General features: G+C 48.4%; 1 protein-coding gene across 2 annotated transcripts in view; it reads left to right on the top strand.

The window, feature by feature from the left end:
- Positions 1-24471, top strand: part of E2F4 (E2F transcription factor 4) — a 471886-nt gene that overhangs the window by 258374 nt on the left and 189041 nt on the right. For both annotated transcript variants that reach the window (XM_069653900.1, XM_069653909.1), the window contains exons 4-5: positions 16045-16088; positions 16575-16636. In XM_069653900.1, the coding sequence (XP_069510001.1) occupies positions 16045-16088; positions 16575-16636 (106 nt within the window). The remainder of the gene's footprint in view (positions 1-16044; positions 16089-16574; positions 16637-24471) is intronic.

The raw sequence follows: 24471 nt of genomic DNA, 5'->3' as shown, positions 1-24471 counted from the left end.
GATCTTCACGCGAGAGGCCTTTGGCTCCCGGAGGAGAAGTCACTCCACAACATTTTGGAACTCCGTGCAGTGTTCTGGGCCCTCAGGTCCTTTCTCCCGTCCCTCAAGGGATAGGTGGTGAGAATCTTCACCGACAACACCACCACAATGTTCTACATCCGGAAGCAGGGTGGAACCAGGTCCCTGGCCCTATCCAAGGAAGCCCAGGATCTGTGGCATTGGGCCGTCGCCCAACGGATGTTTCTGGTGCCTCTTCATCTGGCAGGAATAAAAAACACGATCTCCGACTCACTCAGCAGGGAGCTGCGCTCGTGCCACGAGTGGGAACTACGTCAGGATCAAGTGGATCGACTCTTCCGACGATGGGGCGAACCCCAAATCGATCTCTTCGTGACGGCGATGAATTCCAAGTGCCGGAGGTTCGCCAGCAGGTTCCACCAGCCGAGGAACATGGCAATGCTTTCTCGTTCCCCTGGGACAGAAAAATTTCTTTATGCATTCCCTCCGCTGCCGTTGCTGCTCCGACTCGTCAACCAGCGCAAGAGGTCCCGGTGCAGGATGATCGTCGTCGCACCGGCGTGGCCGAGACAGATCTGGTTCCCGGACCTTCTGGACTTGTCAACGTCCACACCAGTCAAGCTGCCGACAGACGCAGACCTTCTCTCCAGAGAAGGAGGCGTCATTCTTCACCACAACCCGGAGTCGCTGAACTTGCAGGCCTGGCTCCTGCAGCACTAGAATTTGGAGGGTACGACATCTCGGCCGACTGCAGAGAGGTTCTTGCAAAGGCCAGGGCGTCCTCAACTCTCAAGTGCTACGGACATAAATGGAAGAGGTTCTCTTTCTGGTGCCGTGCACAGAAGATTAACCCTCTGCGGATTACGGCCCCTCTAGTACTGCTGTACCTACCGTTGTTGGCCAAAGCTGGACTGGCTCACGCCTCCATCAAAATACATCTGGCTGCAATCTCCCGATATACCAGGACTGCGGGACGGGCGTCCTTGTGGTCTCATCGCCTGGTGAAAGAATTCATGAAGGGACTATTCCGATCATTTCCGCCGGTGAAGGCTCCTGCCCCGGCGTGGGAGCTTAATGTGGTGCTGACCAGGCTCATGGGGGCCCCATTCGAGCCTATGCATTCGGTGCCTCTGAAGTTCCTGTCATGGAAGACCGCTTTCCTCATGGCCATCATATCCGCACGACGAGTGGGAGAGATCCAGGCCCTATCTTGCAAGCCTCCATACTTGACTTTTCATGACACGAGGGTGGTGCTGAGGACGCACCCCTCCTTTATGCCCAAGGTGCCGTCGGACTTCCACCTCAACGAGCCCTTGGTGTTGCCAGTTTTCTTCCCGTCGCCTTCGTCGCCGGCCGAGAGGACTTTGCACTCGCTGGATGTAGCTAGAGCGCTGAAGTTCTACGTGGATCGCACAAAGAATTTTCGGAAGACCTCACAGCTGTTTGTGAACTTTGGGACTGTGAATCAAGGGAAGGCTCTTGAAGACTTCCATTTCCAGATGGCTCTCCGGTTGCATCATGCACTCTCACCGGTTGGCGAACCGACCGCTGCCCGGCCGTCCGAGAGCCCATTCGACCAGAGCGATCGCTGTTACCACGGCGTTCCTGTCTGGTGTGCCCCTGCTGGACATCTGCAGGGCTGCGACGTGGAGGTCGACGCACACCTTCACAAGATTCTACTGCGTCGATCGGGACTCCAGGGAGGAGTCCAGGGTCAGCCAAGCTTTGCTGCGCAACCTGTTCGCCTAAGGTGAGCCTGGTGAGGAGGTAAGAGATGCTTAATGTTGAGTTGCTGTATTGCTTAATGTTGAGCCTGTTGCCACCTCCCGTGGTTGTGCATGTGTGTACTGCTATGTATTCTCTTATTCATGAGCATGTGAATCCATGCCAGACCCCATGCTGGAGAAGGAACAAGTTACTTACCTGTAACTGTTGTTCTCTAGCATGGGTCTGGCATGGATTCACATGTGAACCCTCCCACCTACCCCTCTGCGGCTTTTCACTTGGTCATACTGCCACTTTACGTGCTACCAAATCTGAGGATGGCTGCCAGAGGCGGGGCTTAAGGAGAGGGCAGTCATTGGCTGGGGGCAGTATGGTTACTACTAAGAAAGACAGATCAGAAACAAAACTGATACAGAGTTTTTTCTATACCAAGGATTCCCGGCCTGACGACGGGAAATATTCATGAGCATGTGAATCCATGCCAGACCCATGCTGGAAAACAACAGTTACAGGTAAGTAACTTGTTCCTTCTAATGCTTGTATTTGCTTAGGTTCACATGCAGCCACCCATCTTCCCCTTTTGGAGTTGAAGGTACATAGATATCTTATACCCTTTCTTGCTTTCCTGTGTGCTCACATACTGTGTGCTCCCTCATTCTAGAAACAAAACAATCTGAGGTACCTTGACGCGTGAGGGATCGTGGGTACAGTACACGTTGCACTAGGGATAGTATTACAAACAAGCCCAGTTGACGTCCCTTTTTGAACTTCGAAAACAAGTCATGCAATACTCTGCACCTACCACTAGATGTCGGCCTATGGAAAGCATGTGAATTGAAGCCGATAGAAGCATCAGAAATACGATTACGGTGAGTAATGTATGCCATATATTGTCACATGAAATGTTACTGGAAAGTGTTGTTGCTGAGTTTCCTACCGTCTTGGAAGCTTTGGCTGAAGTTTGTGGTTCCCTTCTCTGTTGCCTTAATGTATTGTTCTGGGCATAAATACTGTTATAAGGCCATAGGAGGTATAAGTGGATGGGGAATTGTTTAGTCTTTAGGGATTGTAAATCTATTTTTTTTCAAGCTAAAATAGTTTCCCTTTTCAATTTCATAACCTGCCACATGTTTGGTGCTGACAACAAGATCTAGTGCCTATCACATGTATTAGGGTTGGGATGTGTTTTTAGGGCACTCCACTTCATTGTGCAGACTAGTAGGTACTTAATTGCTTGTTGGGTTGTATGTTATCCTCCTCCCCACGCCTCATTTATTTTATGCTGGGCACTTGCCCTTGGCAAAGGACCCACATATAGACATTGGGGTTAGGAGAGACCTTGTGTAGGCATTACTGTTTTTTTAAATATTATTATCTTTTTATACTATGTATTATGACTAATGTACTTATTTAACAAAACAATTGAAATGAAGTAGCACACCGTATGGTTATGGTAGTGTTAAAAAATACACAATCTTCAGAGTTCTCAACCTAAACTCTTTAATCTATGTTAAGGCTGCAGGGGAGAAAAAGCTGACTCTGGTATCGAAAGTCAGTAGCAAAACTGTAAGACAAATGACCATATTTCATGGACACTCCCGTCCCTTGCACACCTATTATACTGAAGAGTTTTTCAGTCAAAAGTTTATCAAATACTATTACATTGTCACACAATTTCAATTTGGTAAGAAATCACACAATTTTTGAAATTTCAAATGACCAATGTTGGTAATTTATTCAAATCAAAACACAGAATTACACTTGCAATGCCCAAGGAATGTGACGCTTTGTGGTTTTTGGCGCCTATCCTCCAAAATGGTGGTCTGGATAGCTGTGCAGCTATCCAGACCACCATTTTGGAGGATAGGCGCCTATCCTCCAAAGCTGTGCAGCTATCCAGACCACCATTTTGGAGGATAGGCGCCAAAAACCACAAAGCGTCACCGTAAGATGATACTGTTCCCATAGGATACGTGAATGGTCTTACTAATTACAAAATACTGAGCCCATCGCAAGATTCCTTCTCGAGCTTCCACACTTGTTGGCATTTGAAGAGTGGTAAAATGCTTTGGAAATTTATGTTGAAACTTAAGACCCTGATCAAGAGAATATGAATCTCGAAACGCATTGGGCAAACAGAAAAAATCAATAAAAAGGAGAAGACCATCTTTCTCTAAAGAAAACCGCCTATGCAATTTTCTTATGAATATTTGCACAGTTGAACTTTGAATCTAAAGAGACACTTATTATATGTCAAAAAACTCTAAAGACTTTGATTAACTCATTTAGGCTTATCGCCTTTCAGAAAGTGTGCAGGGGACGCAGTTCTCCATAATTTGGATTTCATTGTGTTCTCCAATTTATTCAAATCATAAATGTACAATATATATTTTTCAATCCTTGGAGAACTATCTTGTTCATGGATTAACATGTATCTCACAATTTCAAACCAATTTTGTGAATGCACTTTAAATTGAAAAGAAATACAATATTTTAGAAAGAAAAATAATTTCTTTGAAAAGGTTGAAATGAAACGGAGTATAAGTGATATTCATTTCTCAAAAAAGGGGGGCTAATAGTGGAGCTCAACGCGTTTCGAGAGTATTCTCTTCCTCATGAGCAATAAATGTGTACATTTTCTAAATTGACATTACTTTCACATTCATAACATATTCGTTAGAATTATTTCCTTGTTTTTCCTGCTTTGTCATCTGCAGATGCCAATGTGAGTTAGGGGTTTATCTTCTGAATACCTTTAGACAATCCAATTATTGATGTACTATCTCAAAGTTGTGATGTCTCATCAACGCCCTATGGGGTATACATGAGTTGTGTGTTAGTTAAGTCACAAACGGTGTGATGATCAGAAGTGGAAATCATTTTAGGTGGCCATATTACCTTGCAAGTCATGTGAAGGCGTAAAGCACTTAATGAGTCTCCATGATGATCGAGGAGCTGGAAGAATCTCTGTTTAAATCAAGGTACAGATTTTCACCTGAAATACAGGTACCTGTATTAAATGCTGCAAATAATATGTGCAGTTTCAGTGGTATCAATTTAGTATTTTATAGCGACGGATTACTCACCTATCCACCTATTTGTTATTCTGACTCAGGGGTTTGCATACACGTACATCTATTGTTGTTTGCCAGTTCTAATGACTTTGAACTCCCACCTGTAAGTGTAGTTAAAGTTTCATGAGTCTCAGAAGGTTTTTTTCTCCTTCCCATTACTGTGCACAGCTGTTTCTGAAAGATGGTAGTACGTGTTGCACAATTACTCACCATCTTTTCTGGTGAATGATCCTGTGATGTGGAATTAGCCTCCCGTTATGACAGCTCTATCCCTGTGACGACCGAATGTCTGGAAATTATTGTCCAAATTAGTTTGCATCTAATAGTGACTAATTGTTCTAAATATTTGCGGGCAATATTTTGCCTTTTCACTTACCGCTCTATTTTTCAAGGAATGTTGGCTGAAGCCGTCTAACGTTACTGGCGAGGCTGCCGCAGTCTGGAACAGTATGAGTGTGTTGCTAAGCAACGTATTTAGCTTTAAGTACCACGTGCTAAATGTGTGGTGATATCACGTTTCATGCGGTGTGGATTCTGGGATCTAGAGTCTAACAGTGACTAAATGTTCTAAATCTCAGTGGGCATTATTTTATATCATTTCACTTAGAGCTCTGGTTTTCAAGGAGTATTAGCTGGAGCTGTCTGTTACAGGCGAGAGCGCTGCAGTCCCGAACAGTATGAATGCGTTGTTAGGCAACGTTTTTAGTATTAAGTACGACTTGCTGTCCATATAATGTCATCACGTTTCATGCAGTGTGGATTCTGGGATCTTGAGTCTATAATAAACTAGGATGTATAATGTTACATGTGTACATTCTTTTTAGTTTGTGTAATTAGTGTAGTGTAACCATACTTATCTTTTAAATATACCTTTTGGATGATTAACTCAATATTTCATAGCCGCATTTGCTTCAGTGTCATCGTTTCTCAACTCTTGCTGAACATTCAAACAGTTTGCTGTATAACAAATACTAAATATCATTAATTGATACGCTCTATTCTGTCAGTTCTCTTAATGCAGCATATATTGGGCCTCCTAATGGTTGTGCTTTGTGACTACTTTTCATGCCGCTCTTTGAACAAATCCATGATTTTAATACAATTTCTCAAAACGGGGGGTCCTTCAAGCTTTTACTGTACACATCTTTTGGTTAGGTGAAGGAAGCACAGATTTTCCTGTTCAATCTAGTTTCTTGGTCTTTATCTGCAGCCACTGACGACATCATCAGACTGGTCTTGGCAATTTACAACAGCAAGGCTTCCTCGTTGTTTTCTTTGGTTTGGTATAATGTTCCCTTGGTTTACTTGACTTCGGATTAAACGAAGTATGAGTACATAATGCCAGGTGAAATAGAAATCTCTACAGCAGAGTGAAAACTCGCCTTTCCATCAAGTGTGTGCATCCAGTCAAATATTTACTGGCCACCTAATCCCTGGTGGTTGCCAAATTCAAAGTATTGTTGATGACTCACTGGGCAAATACACAGATATGAATTCCATGCAGGAAACTGACATTATTCAGATATATAACCAGCTATGGTTTTGACTCCTCGTGCCTTTCCCTGGTAGGCAGACATTATTAATGTATATGGCTACATTACTTGGTGTGATAGCTTGTGAATGCATATCTAATTTTATTTTACACAGGCCTCTGGGGCATACTTTGTATACAGGAAGCTGAAGTATTCTGAATTTAGTTGCATTTGCCACCAACCAAATAAGATCACACAGCTAACTGTGCAAGAAGATGTTTTGCAGGGTATGGGAAGTCTTTGGTGTAACAACCCTGAGAGACCAAATGAGTCTTTAGGGCGCATGACACATTTACTTTGCTGATATAGCCATGGATGTGGACGAACTACAGGAAAAGGGTTGGTATGCCAGTCAGGAAGAAGTATAGGGCCTCTTGCCCAGAGGTACAATTTTCGGATGTTCACACCCTCAAAGCGAATAGTTTCACAAACAAACCTATAAGCATTGGGTACCTTTGCCACCTACTAACCAAGGTTCACACTCTTACGTCCCGTTTCCTCCATACTGTATGGGCGTCCCTTCTAAGGGACGGGAGACAGAACCTTTTTCACCAGAAAAAACCTTCCCCTTTAAATTTAGAGGCGGGCAGGGGTGCGGCCCAGGGAGCATGCACTGCCCTGACTTCCCCACTCCGGCGCCACACCCCAGTCCCTTTTTCCGCGTCAATGGGAATGGGCCGAATTCATCAGCGCTCCTGGGTTTGGCTTCGGCCATGTAATTCCACGTGCGGATACTTCTTGTTGTCTTCTTCCTTTTTGTCTTTGCTCATTTAGGTACATCGGTCCTCAGGCGTCCCGCTCCACCCCGGGGGAAATGTCGACTTCGACAGGGTTCAGCAGGTGTCCAGCCTGCAACAGGCTATTCCCAACTTCAGACCCCCACACCCTCTGCGTATGTTGCCTTGGCCCAGACCACAGTTTGCAAGCTTGTCCTCGAAGGCTCTAAAGAACAGACTATCCAGGTGGAGGGAGCTCTTCCAGAAATCGCCTCCAGAGGACCTCAAGAACTTTGTGAAACATTGAGCCAGGCCCAAGGTAGGGCCGATATTCTACATCGCACCCCGCAAGGGAGACTCCTTCCCAGTCAGGTCCTTATACTAGTGCTTGCGCCGAGGCTGCTGCAGCTACCTCGTCAGACACCATTCCAGGAATTCGGCAAAGAACGAGTGCCCAGGTGGGACTAGCCTCAACCTGGTACGTGGCCTACAGTCTACCCCTCTTATGCGCAGGGCAACTTTCCCGTAAGGACAGGGTTTGCAGTGGCCTCAGCAGCCCCCCTGCTACCCTGTTGGCACCCCCTGCCACCACTTCAGTCCGTGAGGAGGTTTTCTTCGAAAGGTTCCTCGGCCTTATGAAGTCACCTCGGATCGGCGTTCTCCTCAAGTAAGCCATCAGGGAAGTAATTCCCACCATGCTAGCGGCACCACCGACTCCTCCATCGGGCCCCCAGGCCCCAGTGCAGCCGCCTCCTCTGGATCCACAGCCAACTATGCAACCTCCTCCTCAGCCTCCAGCCGTGGTCCCTCTGGCGCCATCTACTCATCCTCCAGATCCACAGGGTACGGATGAGGAGGATCATCCGGGCACGCCATCCTCAGACAGGGCCTTCCACGAACGTCTTGCTGGTCTGGCAGAGTACCTGGGCCTACCCCAACCAGGGGTAGAGCAGCCGGTAGAGGGGGTTCTAGCGGAAGTCCTCACACAACGCCCCCCCTGCCAAATCGGGGATTCCAATGCAGACCGATGTAGTCTCGCTGGCCAAGAAGGGTTGGCTCAAATCCCACTCAGTCCAGCCGGTCAATCGATGCCTGGACGCCAAGTACAGGCAGATGGAGGGGGGATGCACTCTTGCTTTCGGCCCATCCTCAGCAACAATCCGCAGTGATCGCAGTGGCATCACTATACTCCAAGCCCCAGTCGTCCTCAGCCTCTTCCTGTACTGCTCTGCTAGGCAAGGAGGAGATGATTCTGGAGACGTATTGCAAGAAACTCTATTCCAACGACTCTTTACATCTACATCAAGCCAACGCAGATGCCATGCTTGCAGCCGCCAACCAATGATTATGGTGGGAAATTGCAGACTTCCTCCTGGAATTCCCCACCCAGAGCCAATCACGCTTTAAGGCGGGGCTAACTGAGGCCAAGCTGGTGGCGCATGACCTCATGGAATCTACAGTGGCCCATATTGATACCTCAGGCCGTGCCATCTGTATTGCCACGGACATGAGAAGGACAGCCTGGCTCCGGGCAACAAAATTGTACCTGGATGTCCAGGAACGCATACTAGATCTACTGTTTTGAGGTGGGGAGAGGGGGGCTCTTCCACTCCTCTATAGACAAAGAGCTGGACAAGAAGAAAAACAGCTCACAAACTGCTAAGTCTCCATACTTACAAAGACCATGCCCAAATCGTACACTGAATATCAGCAGCGCTCAGAAAGGGGTTGTACATACGCAGGGTTCTGCAGCTTCCAGGAATGCGGATCCAGGCAGCCGGACCACTCGCCGCCTCAAAACCGGCGCAAGCAACAAATGTGGGGGTCAGGGGGAAGAGTAAGGGCTTTTTCCAGTCCTTCTCCTCAGCGACAGCCTCTGAGGGAAAGAAGGCATGACACGCCCCTTTGGATCCACATGTCTCAGCTGGGGGGCAGGCTTTCTCTCCATGCACATGACTGGCACCAGAATTTCGCGGACCCCTGGATCCTATCCGTAGCATCCACGGGGAACCGCCTTCCTATCCCAGCCTCTCCTCCCCTCCCCTCCACTCCCACAAGTTGAGATAGCAACTCTTTTGGCAGAGATCTGTTCGCTCGTAGAGAACCAGGCGGGCCTGAGAGTTGTGCTGGACCTTTCCACCCTCAACCTCTCCATACCCCTGCAAAAATTCAAGATGGTTAGCCAGCTTTTATAGCGAAGACATTGGACAAGGAAGACTGGATGTGCTCCCTGGATCTGAAGGACACGTACCTACACAGCCCGATTTGGCAGCCCCATCGTTCTTTCCTACGGTTCAGGATCATGGGCTGCCATTTCCAATACAAGGTCCTCCCTTTTGGCCTCAACTCGGCCCCCAGGGTCTTTACCAGACTCATGAATGCAGTGGCGGCCTTCCTCAGAGCGCAGGCCCTCTACATCTACCCATACCTCGATGACTGGCTCGTCGGGGCTACATATCCGGAAGCGGTTCACCACTCTTCCCATGCCCTTATGAAACTGCACGTTCTGGGCTTCTCGCTCAACCTCAAGAAGTCGCAGCTGCAGCCCACGCAGAATCTAACATTCTTGGGCCTTATCTGGGACACTTGCTCCGAGAAGGTCTTCCCTTCGGAGGACAACATCTCAGCCATCAAGACAGCCACCACCCACTTCCTCAGCAGAGAAGTGACCTCAGCTTGGTGGTACCAACATCTCCTTCTGGCAGCGGTCCTATTAGCCGTTCTGCACACAAGACTAAGGATGAGGAAGATTCAGCTGCACTTTGCAGCCTCATGGAACCAGGAGCGCAGGGCTCTCAATCTGAGATGATCAACGTTCCTCCATCTTTCCACCTCACATGGTGGTCCAGAGACCGCAACCTGCGGAGGGGCAAGCCCTTTCCGGCCGCCCACTTCTCAGGCCACCATCACCGCAGACTCCTCGCTGGAGGGCTGGGGAGCCATCCTGGACAATGTCTCGGTCCACGGCACCTGGACTCGACGGGAACAGGAATACCACATCAATTGGCTAGAGCTGAACACCATCTGGCTGGTGCTCAGGGCATTCCTACCACTTCTCAGGGGCAAGGTTGTCCTCACCCAGACAGACAACTCGACCAGCATGTACTACGTCAACTAGCAGGGAGGCACCAGATCCCCTCCTCTGTGCAGACTGGCGATCAGCATATGGGAGTGAGCCCTGGAAAACATTTACCTCACGGCAGTCCACCACCCAGGGGAATCCAACCTGGAAGCGGACAGGCTCAGCAGGCTGGGAGCGGACAATTACGAGTGGCAGCTAAACGACCACGTTATTCAAGAGATCTTCAACAGGTGGGATCACACCCAGGTGCATCTCTTTGCCACCTGGCACAACAAGAAGTGTCCCCAGTTCGCATCCTGGCGAGGTCAGGCACCCTGCTCTCTGGGTGATGCATTTCACCTCCAGTTGACCGGCATGAAAGCCTACGCCTTTCCGCCCACTCCCCTTATTCACAGGGTAATTTGCAAAACCAAGGAGTCTCGCCAACTCCTCATCCTAATAGCTCCATGGTGGCCGGCCAGGCCATGGTTTTCGGAGCTGCTCAGCCTCTCGGAAGTGCCCCCGATTCTCCTCACGACGGGCCCAGCACATCTGGCACAGCAGGGGGGGGGGGCAGAGTCATGCACTCTGCGCTAGGGAAGCGAGTCCTCACAGCGTGGTACCTGTGCAGGTAACGCTTTGGCACCTTAGCCTCTCATAGGCCAATCTGGAGATCATACAAGGTGCCAGGAGCAAAGCTACCAGGGCCCAGTACAAAAGCAAATGGACCAGAGTCTGCCACTGGGTAGACTCCAAGGGAATCGACCCTCTGGCGTGCACCTTGGATGACGTGCTCTCCTTTTCGGCGCACCTCGTCCATTCAGGCGTGCAGGTGGACACCTGCCGCACATGCCTCGCAGCCATTGGGGTTTACAGGAACTCGGACGAGGGCACTTTTTCCTCCTCCAACCCCATTCTCAAACATCTGACGGGGCTCGCAAGGCTCTAACCGCCCGCAAAAGACTGCACCCTGTGTGGGACCTTAACATAGTCCCACACACGCCCTGGCGCACAAACAGTTCGAGCCAATGGCGTCTGTGGACATCAGGCTGGACACCATCAAGACAGCCTTACTAGTCGGCCTTACTTCGGCTCGTAGAGTCAGTGAAATCCAGGCGCTGGTCGCCTTTGAACCATATACCACTTTTCACAAGGACAAGGTAGTCCTGCGGACGCATCCGGCATTTCTGCCCAAGGTTCCGTCTGATTTCCACTTGAATGAGGAAATTGTCCTTCCGACGTTTTTTCCCGATCCCAAGGACAAAGCGCAGAGAGTGCTGCACTGCCCGGATGTCAGGCGTGTCCTGAATTTGTACTTGGACAGGACCATGGGCTTCTGCAAATCAGACACCCTGTTTGTCCATTTCGGAGGCTCAAGACCAGGCTATCGTGCCTCTAAGGCTTTCATATTCTGTTTGATGGTCTCTGCCATCAAAGAAGCGTATGAGGGCCAGCACAAGCCTCTCCCGGCCAACATGCATGCCCATGCAGTCAGGGCCAAGGCAACGGCCATCATATTCCAGCGCCATGTCCCTTGGCAAGTCATAAGCAGGGCGGCCACGTGGGCCTCTCGCTCGGCTTTCTCTAAGCACTACAGTTTGGATGCTGGCTCTAGATCTAATGCGGCTTTCAGACAGGCGGTTCTCAGGAACCTATTTGCTTAAGGAGGGTCTCCTCTACACCCTTGGACTATAATCACTTGTAATCACACATACAGTATGGAGGAAAGGGTATGGGACGTTATTCACCGTAGTGACTAATGTACTCTTAGTCCATAGTCCCCTTTCCTCCATACGTCCCACCAACCTCCCCCCTAATACTTGTGGCATTAGGCAATGTTAAATCTATTGTCGACGCGTCAATGGGGACTGAGGTTTGGTGCCAGAGGGCGGAGTCAGGGCAGCGCATGCTCCCTGGGCCGCACCCCAGCACGCCTCTAAATTTAAAGGGGAAGGTTTTTTCTGGTGAGAAAGGTTCTGTCTCCCGTCCCTTGGGAGGGACGCCCATACAGTATGGAGGAAAGGGGACTATGGACTAAGAGTACGTTAGTCACTACGGTAAGTAACTTATCATTTCTTTGTGAAACAGTGAATACAAAGTAACTAGCCACAGACCAGTCTTTCCAGAGCAGTGGTCCACATTCCAAAACTGATTAATGAACCTAATACATGGCAGTTATAATTTTAGCATCCCCTGCAACTCTGTCCTTGTTAGGGAGATTTATCATTATTGTGCTTCATCCCCTCTCCTAGTGAGACTCCAGTACTTTTTGATGGACTTCTGGACCTTTTTAGTTTAGTCCTGAATGAGTGGAGCCTTTATCCACTCATTCATTCTTATGGGCTTTGTCTTTTGGAACTCTATTCTTTGTGTTCTACCTGTACTATTGAGTCTGTCTGCTCCATAGCTATTAAAGGCATCTTTGTTTTACTATTGCAGCACAAAGCTCCTTATGGGCAGTGTTGCTGGGGACCCTTTGGGTCTTCCCCTAAGACTCTTTTTCCTATATCCTTAAGTAACTACAGTTTCTTAAGGATAGAGGGGTACTTCGATTCTCTCTCAAACTGTATAGTCTGAGATATTGGCACACACCACCTTCAGTGGAGTGCCAAAGGGATACTTGGTATCCCCCTTCCCCATTCTCTCAGCTCCTGTGACTTTTTAGTCACATAGACACTCACCTAGTTATGGCTGGTGGCAGGGTTATAGGTCAAAGTTTTGACTCAAAAGGGTCGAATGACAAAAGGGTCGAGTCAATTCCCTCCCCCCCAACCCCTGGGGGGTGTAAAAACACCTTTATTTACCTATTCTAAAGTAAAAATAAATATATACATTTTAAAATAAAATGTGATCCTTTTGTTTTCGGTCGAATTGACCCTTTTGTCATTCGACCTTTTTGAGTCGAAACATTGACCGGTCGCCTGCGGATGAGATCTTTGCAGTGGGCGCTCAAGACTCAATGGTCGCAGTCCTCCGGCAGGATGTCGGACCCGGTTCAGGTGCCGCCCTCGGTCGCCCGGGACCTTCTGTGGTGGGCCATCGAAGGCAACTTGATGAAGGGGGCTCCATTTTGGCTTCCCTGGCCGGAGGTGACGATCGTGACGGATGTATCCCTCACGGGTTGGGGAGCTCATGCCAACGGGCTGACAGTCAGCGGTCGTTGGTCTCCGTCGGAGTCCAGACTCCATATCAATCTGTTGGAGCTGAGGGCCGTCAGGCTAGCCCTGAAGGCTTTTCTGCCGACTGTGCAAGGAAAGAGTGTCCTGATCCTGACGGACAACACAGTGGCCATGCACTACCTCAACAAAAAGGGGGGGGCAGGGTCACTTCCTCTGTGCAGGGAGGCGATGCAGCTCGAGTTCTGGGCCATCGAGCAGGAAGTTTCGATCTCGGCAGTTCATCTGGCCGGAGACAAAAACGTGACGGCGGACGCTCTGAGCAGGCAGAGCACGATCTCTCACGAGTGGGAGTTGGCTCAGGAGATTCTCTTGGAGATCTTTGCCCTTTGGGGGACCCCTCAAGTGGATCTCTTCGCCTCCAGTGTCAACCGGAAGTGCGAAAGGTTTTGCTCACGGGAATTTCCTCCAAAAGGAGCCTTAGGAGACGCGTTTGTGGTGGAGTGGTCATTCCCGCTGCTGTACGCATTTCCTCCAGTCCCCGTCATCCCGCAAGTGCTGCGGAGGTTATGGAAGTTCGGTTCCTGGATGATCCTCATTGCTCCGGCGTGGGCTCGGAGGACGTGGTACCCGGACCTTCTCGACTTGTCCATCTGCCCTTCGCGTCGTCTTCCCTACCGAGACGATCTGCTTTCACGGGGGGGTGTCAGGTTCTCCATCCAGAGGTCAGATCCCTCAACCTTCACGCTTGGCTTCTGAAAGGTTGAGGTATAGGGATTGGGACCTCCCTGAAGACGTGATGGAGGTGTGGCTTCGGCCTGAAGGCCAGCAACAAAGTCTCTGTGCCGTTGGCGTAAGTTCTGCGACTGGTGCAGAGTTCAGAATGTGGATCCTTTTGCATGTGACATCCCCATGGTTCTGTCCTTTTTACTTTCTTTGGCCCACCGGGGCTTGCAAGTGGGTACCATTAAAGGTTACCTCGCGGCGCTGTCCATCTTTAAGCGCCCGTCTGAAGAGTGTTCTTACTTTAAAATCCCTTTAATTTCACATTTTCTGAAAGGGCTCACTAATGTGTTCCCTCCGTCACCTTTCCTGGTGCCCGGTTGGGATTTAAACCTTGTTCTTAAGTTTCTTATGGGTGCTCCGTTTGAGCCTTTACATTCTTGCCCTTTGAGGCTGTTAACTCTGAAAACTGTGTTTTTAGTTGTGGTTACTTCCGCTCGCAGAGTGAGTGAGTTACAGGCACTTTCAGTTAAGCCACCCTTCACTGTATTTCACAAGGACAGGGTTGTCCTTAGAGTTCGTCCTTCTTTTCTTCCGAAGGTAGTGACAGAATTTCTTTTGGCCCAGAAGGTTGTTCTTCCGGCATTCTATCCTCCTCCACATCCTGGTAAGGAAGAGGAGAGGCTCCATAGGCTTGATCCTAGGAGAGCTTTAAGCTTTTATGTTTCACGCATGTCCCGGGTCAGAGTGGACGATCAACTCTTTATTGATTACGCTGGAAAGCGTTTGGGGCAAGCTGTGACGAAACAGACTTTCTCGCTGGATTATTTTGGCCCTCTCGGAGTGCTACCGCTTGGCGGGTAAGGACCCACCGGCTGGCTTGCAAGCCCATTCTACCAGGGGTATGGCTGCGTCTACTGCCCTGCAGAGGGGTGTTCGTATTCGCAACATCTGTGATGCAGCCACCTGGGCTTCAGTACATACATTTGTATGTCACTATTCCCTCGATTCCATCCGAGCACAGGATCTGGCCTTTGGCAAGGCGGTCCTTTGCTCTGCTATTTGATTGGCTATTCTAAATTCTTTCCCTCCTCCTTGCTCTGGTACTGCTTTGGGAGTCTGTCATAGATATGGAATACGTCGGAGGACCCAATCCCCTCGAAGAACAAGTTACTTTCTTACCTGGTAACGCTCTTTCAATTGGATGGTCCGACGACGTATTCCATATCGCTCCCGACCTGCCTTCCCCACTGCAGAATTTCTTTTGCGATTGCAGCTTACGTTCCGCAAGGCTTTGTGTCTGACTGGCAGTTGACTAGTGTCACACGTTCTGGGGGAAAAAACTACAACTGAGGCTACGGGCGTCGTGCGTCCTACTTATCACATCGGATGACATCGGAGGAGGCCCTCGACGACGGCGCATCGACGTCATCGACGCAGGACGCAGACGCCGAAAAAAGTTTCCGAAGCAGCACAGCTGTGGTGATTACATGTCATAGATATGGAATACGTCGTCGGACCATCCCATCGAAAGAACGTTACCAGGTAAGAAAGTAACTTGTTCATCTTTTATATAAATATACTTTTAAGTGCTTCTGTGCTGTGCCTGTCTAAGATTCAGAGTACTTAACTACAGCTCACATCTTCCTCTTAACATGAGCCTGACTCCTCTGCCACACTTCCAAGGTCCTGAGCTAGTTTAGACTAAGAGTTGGGGATGTACAAACCACTTGGATAGCTTACTAAAGTCTTACTTCCAGTAGGACTTTAAGAAAACTCCCCAGTCAGACCTGTACTGTGTGCAATGTATGCCATAACTTGGTTGCCTACAATCTGTCCACTGAACTGCTCTAGTAACTGAACAGAAATAAAGCTGACAATAAGCTTCACATTTCACTACTATGCAACCACAAGTGGTGTACAGAACAGCAGATATCCTGCCAGTAGCAACATGTATCGGACTTCTCAACCACTTGCAGAACACAAGGGGTCAGTAAATCAAGTGGTGTGCCATTAGCTTTTTTACCACAGTAATCTAGTATAACGCCAGCATCAGTTTGTATACTTAACCACATGAACGCTATCCTATGTGACGCATGAAGACATCTGTACGTGCTTCAAAGGTGAGTGAAGATATGTTTGGGGGACCACGCCAGAGAACCAATGTTACAGATGTGTCCAGCCCTAGGGCGAGTTCATTTGATTGATTGTTTCCAGGAAGAACTGTATTTTGTGTTCTAATGCCCTTGTGAAAACTGGTCAGAAAGGGCGATAGGAGCCTAATCGTGGTGAGCTTCCATATGTGCCATGAATGTCCTTGATGGTGGTGGTGGCGGGGGATAAGGGATTCTGTTACAATAGGGACACCAAATACGCATATTCGTCAAATTGGAAACATGTGCAAGGATCCTGTGATACATAAGAGGCACTGACTGGAGGCAAGTAAAGATTTAATCTTGTTATTTGCTTGAAATAGTCGGTATAAGCAGGTGAAGGGCTATAAAAGATGTTAGCATCGCCCTTGAAAGTCTGTGTCTTCAAAATGTAATTATTGCCATATGGCCTGCCTTTTGAGGTGAAGAGGTTCTCATGTTTGATTTCATTTTTAGGGGACACTCTTTTGGCCATTCGAGCTCCTTCTGGCACCCGTTTAGAAGTTCCCATCCCAGAGGTAGGTGCTTTTTCAACTTATGTGTATAATAGTTTGCTTAGTGGAATCCATGTGAATATGATGGACAGGAACTAGTAAGAACTTCCCTTACATGCAGATACAACATCAAAACTTTCACATCTTAATGGTTGGTCTTAATGGTTGATGAGGTGTTATGATATAAATATAAAACGGAAAGCGTCCCTTAATTTTTGACAGTATGGGAGGGATTTGTTCACAACTGAAAACTGAAGACTGACGGCTGGAAGGTTTTGAATAAATCCTAACCTCAGCCATTTCTCAAGCCCATCTTATTTACAATAATATTCCATTACAGAAGGGGAAAGACCGTGTACAGATCTGTCTTGATTCCACCCCTAAAAAGGGTCATTCTAGCCTCAACTGGGTAGCATTCCTTCTGAACACGGACACAGGCCACACCAGATATGTTTAGTCTAATACTTATATGTGCCATCCCCTTCCTCCATCCTTGTGGGCGTACCCAGCCATGGTGACGATACAGGAACCTTTGGCAGTGATCAAAATGAGCTTCTGCTTTGAATTTAGTGTAGCACGCAGGAGTGCCCACCAGCCCCGCGCCCACGAGCTCTTCGCTGCAGTCCCTTTTTCCACTTGGACAGGAACGGACCTGGCAGCTTGGGAGGGCATTTTTTTTTGGTGCTATACGTGCTTCCCTGTTTTTTTCTTTTAAATTTAATTCACCACCCATTCGGTGCCTTGCCTGCCCCGGCACATGTCGGTCACGGAGGTTTCACCAGGTGCACATTGTGCAACCGTTCCTTACCGGCATCGGAGCCCCACTTATTTTCTAGAGTGCCTGGTGCCTGATCACCTAGCGCCTCTGTCTCGGAATCAACGCTCTCGCTAGAATGAGATCTTCAATACTTCACCTCCAAACATCTCAAGGACTTTGTCAAGGTTGTCACGCCACAAAAAGGTAAGTCACTTGTTCTCCAAGGCACCCCAGCACAGAGACTCCATCACAGGGTCTCCAGATGGGTCACTCTGGCCCTGTTACCGAAGGTAGGCCCAAGACAGTCAAGGTTACCGGCCCTCGTGCCGAGGGGCCCAGGGGTTCTCTCGGCCCTGCCTCCGAGGGGCTTCCTGGGTCTTTTACCGCACAGGGGTACGAGGGCCTTTGGGCTCAGGCATCCGACTGAGGGCTTACTGCCTACCAGAACTCTCTCCAAGGTCGGCTGAAATTCTTCGGGGTCAGGTTGTAAACTGTCTTTGGCACCTGCACAAATGTTGGATCCCACACAGGACCTGGGCCCTTCGTGCCTTCCTTCCAAGCCCACAAAATGGTGGCCAAGCATGTGGCTGAGCTTACCCACTCAGCCATCCTAAACCTAGGGACTCCTGCAGCTCCTTCTTCATTGGAGTGGTCAGCGCACAGGGAGGGAGCAGCCCACGCTCTCCAAGTCTTGGGTCCCGTCCACAGGCTTCAGGTAACGGTCACCCCAAGGATGTATATACCAGCCAGACTCTCAGGTATCCCTCACAGGTCCCTAGGCATGCCGAACTTAACAGTAGGCCCAGCGCTTCGGAGGGACGGTCTCCCGTGCCTTCACCGCACCCCAGCCAAGCAGCGGGTAAGGACAGATTCTTTGAGCGCTTCATGCTTCTTATGCGGTCGCATAAAATACCAACATTCCTGAAAAAGCTTGTCAAGAATGTGCTCCCTCAGATGTTGCCTCCCAGACAGCTCCCCTCTGGGGCCTCTGCCTCTCCCACCAGGGGGGTCCCTTTCCCTCAGCTACTTCTCATTTCTGTGCTAGTTCCCTTCAACCTTGGAGACCCCCAGCTCTTTTGCTGGACTTTAGGACTTTTGATTTTTATCCTGGACAGAGGGAGACCTTTTTCTCTCTCATGTATTTTTGGTTTGATTTGAACTCTGTGTTTCTATGATTTTGGAGTCTGACAAACTCCATTGACCTCACCTTTTGTATTGTGACACACTGCACCTTCAGTGCAGTGTCACAGAGAAGTCCTTGGGATTTCTGTTATGGTTTAAATACCTTCTTGGATAAACTACTGTTTCCAAGAGTAGTAAAGTGAAATTGACTTTACTTACCTTTTTCTCTTTGTAGACCCAGCACACACCAATTTATGTGGCAGTTCTGGGGGATGGAAGGGGTTTACGTAGTAGCCCCTTTGTCTAATTTCTCATGTAACATTTTTATTTTACCCTCACTACAATAATTGGTGGAAGTGGTTTATGTTCCTACCATTGTGCGTTTTTACCGCAGGCCGAATCCTAAGCTGTAGTATTGCACACATGGGCGCCCATTTTGTCAAAATGGCCCCGGTCTTCTTTTTTTGCCATTTCTTGCTTGCGAGGTCTTTCTTGAGGTTTGGTCCCTTAGTTTGTTTTGTCTTTGGCAGGCTTCAGTGCTGGAACCCGCCTCTGGCTCCAGCGTGTCTGTAAGGGCAGGAAGCGAGGGAGGTCCTCAAAACTCCCTGTGCTTAGTCTCCTTGGTTACAGGAATGCACCCAAAGGTTATTGGCCTGCTGGCTGTCTTTGCAGGACAGCCACCCTGCTGTGTGAGTGACAGCTAGGCTGCAAATGAATGGGAGAAACCTGCATAAAAGGCAAGGTCTTTTAGACAAAAGGTAGAGTCCATCACTGGACATAGAATCCAATGAAGAGACTGGAAGAGAAGCTTGCTGCACCCTCCTGGACCGTTGACTTGCCCGGCGAAGCCCTGCTGCAGTGCTGAAGCTCCATATTTCGTATCGACTAGAGAAGCCCGGGAACAGAAGACTTCTCCCCTTGGGTTGGTGGAACCAATCGACCCCCAAGACGAACTTGCCTGGTACCTCTCTCCCTGCTGGCTGTACTTCCTTGCTGCTGCTGGAACTGAGTTGCAGGGGTCAGAAACACCAGAAATGAGTGCATCATCTTTAAGCCGGACCGAGCTCCAGGAAGATCCTAAGAACCCTCTGGAAGCAGGACGACCCAAGCCTGAGCCACCTCAACAGAGTGCTGGACCCCAGAAGCAAGGGGAGCCCATAAGGTGTCCAAGAACCGAGGTGGTGCTATTGACCGTTAGCTGAAACCGCAAAGTGCTGCTGATTTGAAAAGAGCCCTTTGCTGCCGCCGACCTTCCAACCGCAGTGCAGGAGTCCCCAGACGTCGTCCTTCTTGTCGCCATGACTGAGGCCCAGGAACACATGATCTGCAGGACTGCAACAGGACCATAAGCCAGCTGAAATCTCCTTCTAACCTAAGGTACCGTGTTAACTAAATGGGTAATTACATTTTTGGTTTGTAGCTGGTCTGTCTCACTGGAAACTTAGAGTAGCTGCTTTTTCTGCAGAGTTGATTGAAGCTTTGCTTTCATAAGTCTTACAGCTTGTGGTCCAACAGATTTTCTACAAACTCTCTATATAACATTGTGCAAGACTTTTGTGCTATCTACAAGAAGTGTCTCAGCTCTCCTAGACTTTGTTCAGTTGACATTGGCTGTCCTGGCTCCCTGGAGACTCTTCTTACCCATTGACATTTTGTTTACTATTCCTCATAGGTGGTACATAGGTTACTTGTATTGCTGGGAAAGGGTTAACCTATACTTCATTGGGGGATTGTAAAGTATACCTGTTAGAGAACTTGTTAACCTATGTTTCCTTCCCTAACCTGTTCCTTTTCCACAAACCTCAGTATTGCATTAAATTGTCAAAAGTGATATATTAATGTCCACAGTGTCCTAGAAACTCCTAGCAACTCAAGTCACCCCAGGGTGCAGGAAGTGTCTGTGTGCCATCCCAAAAGGGTATCTACTTAACTTAAATTTGAGGAAGTGTATTTAAAGTGTATTTTATTGTTGCATCTTGCCCTTAATTTTATAAGACAACCCTGAGTATAAGTATTATTTGTATACTTGTTACTGTGAATATGTTACATCTCTACAGCTCACAATTGATAGGTCTGGCTGCTCAGTCACTCTAACAACTTGTGTATCACAGACTCATACCAATAGTTGGGTATCTATTGCCAAGAGGACAAGGCTGGTGTAGTCTCCCCAAGGGTTTCTAGATACAATCTTGCCTAACAGCCGGGACACGGCATAGGTGACATTATTTATGGGGACAATTTATGGGGTAAATGGGAGTGGAAGTTGTGGGGGTGTCCCCCGCTCCCTTTAAAAAGATATGGGGATTGCAAGGGTGTCCCCTGCAGGTTTCATATGTTAATATCACCACAAAGAAACTGCGCCTTTCTTGTTTGGCGAAATTTTTGCGGGGCTATTAACACATAGAACCATTCTTGGTGGTTCCGCAGCCAGAACAGACTCAGCAAGAACTGGGGGTCCTAGCGGAGGTCCTGGTTCTTCGAGCAACACGCCGTTCAGGCATCCATTTACAGAAGGATGTCCTTGCTTCCTACCGTGTTTCCTACCTTGCCCACCATGTTCAGCCCCTCCACCACAGTGATGCCTGTTACTGATTGGCCTCTGCACCAACTTCACAAGCCTATCGGAAGCGGGTAGGTGGGAGCTGCCTTTCCTGGAAAGGCTCAGTGAATCAAACTTCCTCAGCCCGACTTCCAAGACACTTTTATCCCATCTGGAGCAGGAGCTCCGAACCACTGCAGGAGCAGTTGGTCATGATACCTTCCGGATGCTGTGATTTCAAAGCCAAGGTATGCTGCTAGCTGGCTTTATTTAAATGCATGGCTATTCTTAGCGCTCTAGGCGCGGTAGCCGAGGAGATTTCGGCAATCAATACGAGCATTTTATTAATGAGGCGCTCGTGATGCACATGAGTTGTACTGGCCATATTTAAATGCCAACAGTACCCCTCCACCATTGTAACACACAAGGTGTTTCCCATTTCCAAGATGGCCACCCGTGTTTCCTACCTTGCCCACTATGTTCAGCCCCTCCACCACAGTGATTCCTGCTACTGATTGGCCTCTGCACCAACTTCACGAGCCCATCGGAAGCCGGCAGGCGTGAGCCGGCCCTTCCTGGAAAGGCCCTGAAGGCAAGGCCAGCAACTGTCCTGGGACTGTCCCGAGCTGACCAGAACCCAGGGCCATACCTCCTGTTCATGCTCCCGAGACTGAGTAACTTAAGAAACCCGGAACTTACCCACTTACTTAACATTCAACTTGTATTTACTTTGCCGCCTTCTGGCAGTGACAACTCTAGCTTCAATAACCTGTGCTCACTTAGACCTAAGTGCCTATTTGATGATTGTGTACTATTTGCCTACTACTATCACTCCAAGCCCACAATGTACAATTGGACTCGGGTGCTCCTTTACCACACAGTAATGGAGTACTGAGTACCTTTCAGTGACAACCTCCATTACATATCGTGACTCCATTTGCATATCTGACCCTGCACTCTGCATCCTGTTGTACACCTACACCATTGCCTTATCCTCTCTGCAAAAATTGAATCTAGGCGATCCATTGTCTGTGTATTTGAATTGTAGCTGTATTTGTATTTGCATTTTTGATTTTTGTACTTCGCCAATGTTGCGGCCTTTACAAATACTGCATCTAGACTACTCCTGTATTTCCATTTTGAATCCTGTACTGAGTCAATGTTGCGCCTTTTACAAATACTGCATCTAGACTACTCCTGTATTTGCATTCTGAACTCTGCACTCAGTCACACAGTTTAGACCAGACCTAGTTAGCACACCAATCAATCAAGAATTTGATACAGGCTTCCCCACCTACAGCACCCATACCAACAATGCACACACCACTGTGCATCCTGCTCCCCACCTCCTATACAACAAGTATCATACACATCCTGCTCCTAGTACTAGCAACGTACCAATACCACACCACTCACTACAACACCATGTCACTACCTCTCAACCACGCTAACAAACCCTGGCCAACTGACTGCCACCTGCAATGCCAGACACAAAACACTCTACCTTGCAATACCCTTGAGAGGAACGGCAGACTCTGCTCAAGACTTGCAAAACTCTATGAACCACTAGCTAGAACCCTGGCATCCTCTAACAAACGAACAACTAAACACTAGCCCACTCCGACCACTACCAACAGCCCCCCCCCCCAAGGCCCAAAACTACAGCTAGTCCCACCTTACCAAAGATAAACAAACCTAGCCTCAAGGGCGCCCTAATAAACTCTAGATCGCTAGTTGCACACGCTACAGAGATAGCAGACATCATCGGCTCTTAACAGCTAGACCTCCTAGCACCATCACCGAATCTTGGCTACACGCCACAGCAGGACCCGCCCTCTCACTGGCCATACCAAACGGATATACCATATTGCGATCAGACAGAACCGATACTCGGGTGGAGGCATTGCACTCCTAACGAGAAACAATCTACCTTGCAGACTAGTGCCATCCCCGGTCATCAACTCATGTGAGCTCATGACAGCCAAACTAAACATAAATAACACACAGTCTCTCACAATATACTTGGTCTATAGACCTCCAGGCCCCATTGGGACCTTTGAAGATGACATATCAAATAATCTAAAAAATTCCTCTGAAGTCGTACTGCTAGGCGACTTGAACTTAGGTTATAACGACCCCAAAGACACACATGCATCCAATGTGGCTAGTATCCTAGCGGAACAAGGATTTACCCAAAGAATGCTCACCCCCGCACACAACAAAGGCAGAACCCTGGACTGGGTAGCAGACTACAACTGCAACACCACGATAGCCTCCACATCCCCCCAGATTTGGACAGATCACCAGCTCGTAACCTTTACCCTAACTACCAGAAAACTCACCCTGGCACCCACACCTCTAGCTCAGTCCATTCAAACCCGGAACAAAAAAAAATCACCTGTGACAAACTGCTACCCCTCATCCTCCCTACACTCAACGATATCCCGGAAAACCTGGACCCTGAAGCTATGGTTAAGGAATTTAACCACATCATGACCACATCTCTAGACTCTATTGCACCACTCAAACTTGGACAAAGCAAACCCAAAGCCCATCTCAATTCATGGTACACCCCATACCTAAAATCATTGTGTAAACAAAAGAGGCATTGTGAGACATCCTGGCGAGCACAACCTTCTGACGAAAACAAAGCCAACCTCCGCTCCATCACAGCCCTATACAAAAAAGAAATCATCCTAGCAAAACGCGAAACATACAACTCTGGAATTGCCCAAGCCAACTCTAGCACGAAATAACTCTTTGTCATCCTCAAAGAGCTAGAAGCACCCGTCCCTGTGCCAGACAACTGCATCAAAGACCAACTCTGGTGCTCCAACATACAGCAAGCTCTAGCCAACAAAGTCACTACCCTTCAAACAAAAATTGCCAAGAAAAAAGCCACACTCGCCGGCAACAAACCCATTAGCGTCAACCTAGAGCAACCAAGTAACTCTACCAATCACCCCAGATTTTACGTTTTCCAAAGTCACCATAAAAGAAACAGAAAATACCATATTATCTCTCAAACCCACCAACTGTCAAGGCGACCTATGCCCCGCTCAACTTCTAAAGGATGCAGCCAGAGATCTAGCACCCTTTATCACGAAAATTATCAACTCATCCTTCTCCACCAATACCATCCCATCCATCCTCAAAGAATCATGGGTGCTTCCTCTACTGAAAAAGCAGTCCCTAGACCCGCTAATACCCACCAATTACCCCCCGATTACTACAGTGCCTTTTCTCTTAAAGATCTTAGATAAAATGGCTTACTCCCAGATACAAAAATACTTGGAAACCAACTCTGTACTAGGATCTAGGCAATCAGGCTTCCGGCCCCAACATGGGACAGAAACAGCCCTCTTAGACCTCAAGTCACAGGTAGATGAACTCTGGGATGAAGGGAAATCAGCCCTCCTTCTACTCCTGGATTTATCAGCT

This window comes from Ambystoma mexicanum, chromosome 1p (genome assembly GCF_040938575.1).
Source record: "Ambystoma mexicanum isolate Mex_15411 chromosome 1p, UKY_AmexF1_1, whole genome shotgun sequence".
Taxonomy (NCBI): domain Eukaryota; kingdom Metazoa; phylum Chordata; class Amphibia; order Caudata; family Ambystomatidae; genus Ambystoma; species Ambystoma mexicanum.
Note: the sequence above shows the minus strand (reverse complement) of the source record. Positions and strands in the feature narration are given on the sequence as shown.